Source organism: Lactuca virosa, chromosome 9 (assembly GCF_052849685.1).
Source record: "Lactuca virosa cultivar CGN04683 chromosome 9, Lactuca_virosa_CGN04683_v6, whole genome shotgun sequence".
Taxonomy (NCBI): domain Eukaryota; kingdom Viridiplantae; phylum Streptophyta; class Magnoliopsida; order Asterales; family Asteraceae; genus Lactuca; species Lactuca virosa.
This window is the reverse complement of record NC_136434.1, coordinates 85,741,030-85,747,422: the sequence shown is the minus strand read 5'-3', so window position 1 is coordinate 85,747,422 and position 6,393 is coordinate 85,741,030. Positions and strand designations below refer to the sequence as shown.

General features: G+C 35.3%; 1 protein-coding gene across 1 annotated transcript; it reads right to left on the bottom strand.

The window, feature by feature from the left end:
• Positions 1-2,399: 2,399 nt before the first annotated feature.
• LOC145139470 (DNA replication licensing factor MCM6-like) lies at positions 2,400-5,768 on the bottom strand. The gene is made up of 14 exons (XM_079073284.1): positions 5,731-5,768; positions 5,439-5,637; positions 5,288-5,365; positions 4,973-5,202; positions 4,787-4,901; positions 4,614-4,688; positions 4,373-4,513; positions 4,091-4,294; positions 3,837-3,998; positions 3,558-3,613; positions 3,258-3,352; positions 3,008-3,130; positions 2,723-2,853; positions 2,400-2,629 (listed from the first exon to the last, which is right to left on the bottom strand). The coding sequence occupies exons 1-14, from the start codon at positions 5,766-5,768 to the stop codon at positions 2,507-2,509; spliced, it is 1,770 nt and encodes a 589-aa protein (XP_078929410.1). The 3' UTR covers positions 2,400-2,506.
• Between the last annotated feature and the right edge of the window lie 625 nt (positions 5,769-6,393).

The window sequence follows — 6,393 nt, the reverse complement described above, 5'->3', positions numbered from 1 at the left end:
TTGTCTTCATCCTCAGCGTCCCTCTTCCTATTTCTTATGTCAGCATCTCTTCTCCCATCACAAATGTGAACAAGGAATCAATGTTATTGACTATCCCCACAAAAAAAATTTGCAGATAGATGTTCCTTAGAGAAATATGATTGACAGAAAAATGTGGAAAATGATGAAAAATGAAACCCCTACACTGGATTGGCAATAAAGGCAAGGCGATAAGAAAGGTCTTTAACTCCCAAAATCCGGAGGCCTTTAACACCTTCTTGAACAGTGCCAGTGGTATCACGTTTACTACCACCATCTCTACGAACTTCAGCTCTTTCTCCAGGAGCTGCCAATACGAAAATGTCAGGTATCACAACCACAGTGCCAGTAAAGATCACCCTTCAAAGTGAAGTATAAAAGTTAAAAGAGTTATGATCTACATCTTTGTAAAGAAACGAAAAAGGTGTGTGAATTTACATGCGTGTCACCAGCCCTAGCCTGTTCAACAATGTCATGGCGAAGAATGACATCTAATGATTTAGGAAGGGATCCTGTAGGTATTTCTTTTGATGTTTCCTGCATCCTGACCCTCTGCCAATCTGCAAATTTACTTTCTTGTCGAAGAAGTGCCCAGTTTCCTTTCTTTGAGCACATAGCATTAATACATATCATGGGCTCAGTGTATTTATACTGTTGCTCAACATTTTTGATGATGGTTCCACAATCCAAGCACTTGAAAGTTCCCTGAAGGAGGTATGGTCTAACCTCACTAGTACGAATCACCACTCCTGTAACTGATACTAGTCTGCCTATCTCCGATGTGCTCAGTTCCCTCGATCTTTATATATTAAAAATTGAAATCTTCAAACAAATGGTGGAAAAAGTAGTAGTGAATTGATAATAGTAGAAGAAAATATACCTTTTTATGACAGGTAAATTATAAAAGGCAATGTTGATATCCTTATTTGGGTTGTCGTGAGTTATGAAGGTGGGTTTCTGACCCATTACAAACCTCTTACATGCGTTCTGACCTATTATATTAGTCTTGCGATAAATTTTAGTAAAATTTTACTAGAAACATGAAAGTGTACCTCAAATATTCATCAGAAATGGCTTTCTGCAGAACATCGTTGAACCGCATAACATGAGAGAAATCGATGAACATGGTGCTGGACTCGTTTGGTCTCATTGCTTCGATTTCCGATTCATAGAAAGGTTCCCACGAATTGACATCTAATCTAAAACTGTAACGATAATAAAATAAAATAAAATAAAAAAGGACCAAAACTTGTCAAATAACATGAATTGCATCAATTTGTTTTGGATCTACACGAAAAACCTGATGCGGTACCTCTTAAGAAACTCCAAGAAGATATTATCGACCTTAGCTGCTTTCTCGTCGGTGAAATATGCGCCGCCGAAAGAATCCATATTGTTGCCTAGCTACTGCCTTCCTCAAGTTTTTTTTTTTTTTTTTTTGCAGAACTGTGGAAGTGAATTCGTTGATCGGGAAGTAGATGAATGAATGAGTGTATGCACTTTTTGGGGGGAAAATAAGGAGTGCATGTTAGGGTTTCCCGCCACATCTCGCGGGCTGGGCCGCCATGACCCGATGCTCCGAATTCCGACCCAAGTCGATATTAAAATAAATCGATGTAAAAGATGTTCTATTCACTGCAAATTTAGGTAACTAAAAAATGGTCAATGTATATGAAATCAAATAAGAGTGTTTATAATATATAAAAAATAACTTACGCTTTTAAAATAATAATTTTTCTCATCAACTATTTATGAAAGTAGAGAAGTATATGAAGCAGAAGCCCAATCTATTTTGCACGTTTTAAAGGTAATTAAAGTTTTGAAATTATTTTTATTTGATGGCTTAACTTTTTGTAGGTTTTAAAGGTCATTAAATTTATTAAGTTTTAATAAAGTTGATATTACGGACAATAATAACAGGTTTTTATTTTTTATTTTTTTCTTATTTAAGGTTGTTAGAAAAAAATTATATCAGCACCTCTTTTGCGTTTTCATTCCTACTTTTTCTTATTTCCATTTTGAGTCCTCGGTTGGTTTGTTTGACTTTCAATTTATAGTTTTCGGCAATTTAAGTCCCTCTGCTAATTTTCTATTGTTATCATTCTCATACTTTATAAGCAACTGAAGCTAATTTTCTATTGTTATCATTCTCATACTTTATAAGCAACTGAAGCTGCTTGAGATACATGATGAATAATAAGAATTTATTTATGATACCTTTCATATAAGAATCAAGAAACTATCCAAATCGGTATATTAATTGTTTACACTAATAGTTATTTATTATAGTGAATGATGATAAATTAGTGGTGAAGGATATATATATATATATATATATATATATATATATATATATATATATATATTGTGGCCAAAGAAAATAAATTAAAACTTTGTACTAAAACAACCATTTGGAGGATATATCCATAGAAATCAAGACTTTTAATCAATTGAACAACATTTGAAAGCAAAGCATGTTAAATGCATTTTAATGAATAACATAGTTAGGTGCCACAGCAAGAATCCTGTTGTTTCGAGAAGAACGTACTCCATCATCCCCTTGTGCCTCGTCATCTACCACTATCAGATGCCCCTCCCTTCTCACCAAACTCTGCATCAATATATACCCAAACAAACATTCTTTTCAGATTTTTTTTATGATGAACTAACTACAACACTGTAGTTTTAGAAAGGATTTGATTACCTCTATGATAGCTTTAATCTTGGTGACTTCAGCCTTTGCCTCTTCCATGGAGCTGTAGTTGTTCTTCTCATTCTGTTGACCCACATACCACTGTATCAGATCCCTTTGCCTCATTCCAGCTAACCCACTCCCTGAAATCAAGAAATCAACCAACATGTGTATATTTAAGAGGTTTTCATATTGTAGTTTTGAAAATTACATGGAGGTGAAAGAAGAAAGTAGAATTGTATAACAGAATGAAGGTGTGTTACTGTTATGTTAATATGATGCAAAAAGAAAAGATACCATCTTGCATAACAGTTTCCTCATGTTGTCTAAGACGCATGACAAGGGCTTGAGTCACTCTCTGAAAGTATTCATCTGTTATCACAAGTTTCTTCCCTTCCTGTTCCTGCCCTTGTCCATTTTCTGCACAAACACAAACACAAATTAAATAAATAAAGAAAATTTCAATTACAGTTGTTAATTTCTATCCAAGATCCAAATAACATTTCTAGTTTCTATCCATCTTCTCCAGAGCAAAATAAATAGCAACCTGGTTGCTCGTTATTGGCATCTGCTGTCTGTGGTTCAACATCACCATCTCCATCTTCTTGGAACTCGGTCAAATCAATCTCAGTTGACTCCACACTGCAGGTTCCTCCAATACATAGTAATTAGTGATACAATCAATAAATAAACACAAATGGTCCCTATGGTTTGGGGTAATTTGCACCTTCGGTCCCTAACTTATATTTTTTTAACTCTTGTTTTTGTTACGCGCTTGGTCCCTGTCTTAACCTAAAAAGACTATTATTTAAATAGGGAAAAATAATTACTCATAAATAAAACATGCCTGATTACTGAAGTTTTTAGAAGTCTTGTTGCTAACTTAACATGGCGAGGGTGAACCTGAAACAGAATACACACACAATTTGGAGCAAACTTAGCACACAAGTCACAATAAAAATTGCAACTTTTAGTAACACTTAAAAAGATGAAACAAGAAAAGACGAGAATGCCCCTCATCATTAAAAAGATGCAATCTTTAGTAACACTTAAAAAGGTGTTTGTTTGCTACTTGTGGTATTTATTTGTTATGCAAAGACCAAGATATGTAAAAAAAATTGTTTACCTCATCATCGAGGTGACACCTGGCAATTGCCTCTGAAAGTCTGATTAGAGCCTCCAACTGTCTAACTGTCATGCGATATGCAACTCTACTTCCTGGAGCTGTATCACCTCTACGAAGAGCAACATAAGAATCAACCAAAACTTTTCTTGCTTCTACACTTAGCTGCATTAATAAAATTCACAACATTTTATTAGTAAACAAACAAACAAAAAAAAAAAAAAAAAAAAAAAAAAAAAAAAAAAAAAGACACGGACCTTTGGCTTTTTAGACTTGGCAACTTGAATGTAACGCTTGAGCTGTGCAGTGGTGAAGGCAGGAGCAACAGCATTTTCACGCTTTTGATGAACTCTGACAATGTGAGAGGCGATATGGAAATCTGTTGTGTCATCAGGATCATCAATCATCACATACACCAGGTCAAATCTTGAAAGAATGGCTGGAGGAAGCGCAACATTATACTGCAACATTCTTAAATCTTAATTCAAATTACAGATAGATTCTACCATTATAATTAATTGGATTAGTAAATTTCTGACCTTCAAGGGTTTAGATTTATCATAGCGGCCTCCTGTGGGATTGGCAGCAGCCAAAATTGATGTTCTTGCGTTCAATGTTGCTTGTATTCCTGCTTTTGTGATACTAATTGTTTGTTGTTCCATAGCTTCATGTATTGCAACCTTTTTGATATCAGAATCAGATGGATTAGGAGGTATTATTATTGCATAATAGCAAAAAAAAGAAAATAACATACATTCGTGATGAGTATGAGTACCTTACCTGATCTCTTATATCCATTTTGTCAAATTCGTCAATGCAACAGACACCATTGTCAGCAAGCATCAGTGCACCAGCCTGATAGATAACACAACACATAAACAAGAATTAAAGTGGTGTTTGGAATTTGAAAAAATTGGAATGTTTCAGTATTTAATTTACATATTTTTACATACCTCAATACAAAACTCTCCGGTCTCTGGTTCTTTTGCAACAGTGGCTGTCAATCCAGCAGCAGATGAAGATTTCCCGGATGTGTAAACAGATCTTGAAACTAAGGTTGTTGTGTATCTACAAAAAAAAAAAATTTGTGAAACATTGTATAAAAGAGGATTTAAATATAAATAGATAGAGATGCTTACTTGAGAAACTGAGATTTAGCACAACTAGGATCTCCAACAATACAAACATTGATGTCCCCCCTGAGATTGATCCCTTCATGGGTGAACTTATGAACTCCACCCAAAAGCATAAGCAGAATTGCTCGCTTGATGTCTTGATGTCCAAAAACAGTAGGTGCCATACTATCAACAAGTTTGTTGAAAAAATCAGGGGTATTTCTCATTTCTTTAACCTCAGCTACCTCCTCCGCCTACAATAACAATAAAAAAAATTAAAAACTTAAATTATATATAACTTTAGAGAATTAATTATATATGATGGGTCAATAACCTAACCGTGAATTGTAGATTGTCTTCATCCTCAGCATCCCTCTTCCTATTTCGTATGTCAGCATCTCTTCTCCCATCACAAATCTGAACAAAGAATCAATGTTATAGACTATCCCCACAAAAACAATTGATCGCAATATGATCAAAAATGAAAAACCTGCACTGAATTGGCAATAAAGGCAAGGCGATAAGAAAGGTCTCTAACGCCCAAAGCCCTCAGGCCTTTAACACCTTCTTGAACAGTGCCAGTGGTATCGCGTTTACTACCACCATCTCTACGAACTTCAGCTCTTTCTCCAGGAGCTGCCAATGCGAAAATGTCAGGTATCACAACCACAGTGCCAGTAAAGATCACCCTGCAAAGTGAAGTGAAGTATAAAAGTTAAAAGAGTTATGTTCTAGTTCTACATCTTTGTAAAGAAACAAAAAAGGTGTGTGAGTGAATTTACATACGTGTCACCAGCCCTAGCCTGTTCAACAATGTCATGGCGAAGAATGACATCTAATGATCTAGGAAGGGATCCTGCAGGTATTTCTTTTGATGTTTCCTGCATCCTGACTCTCTGCCAATCTGCAAATTTACTTTCTTGTCGGAGAAGTGCCCATTTTCCTTTCTTTGAGCACATTGCATTAATGCATATCATGGGCTCAGTGTATTTATACTGTTGCTCAACGTTTTTGATGATGGTTCCACAATCCAAGCACTTGAAAGTTCCCTGAAGGAGTTCTGGTCTAACCTCACTAGTGCGAGTCACCACTCCTGTAACTGATACTAGTCTGCCTATCTCAGATGTGCTCAGTTCCCTCAATCTGTACACAAACATACATACAAAATTCAAATCTTCAAACAAATACTAGTAAATTGATAATAGTAGAAGAAAATGTACCTTTTTATCACAGGTAAATTATAAAATGCAATATTGATATCCTTATTTGGGTTGTCGTCGGTTATGAAGGTGGGTTTCTGACCCATTACGAACCTCTTACATGCGTTCTTCAGGTACGACTCAAACCTAAAAGGTGTATCATACAATTCAACAATTTCAAACACAAAAGTCTAGCCAAAAATGAAACAGGAAAGGAAAGTTTACCTCAAATATTCATCAGAAATG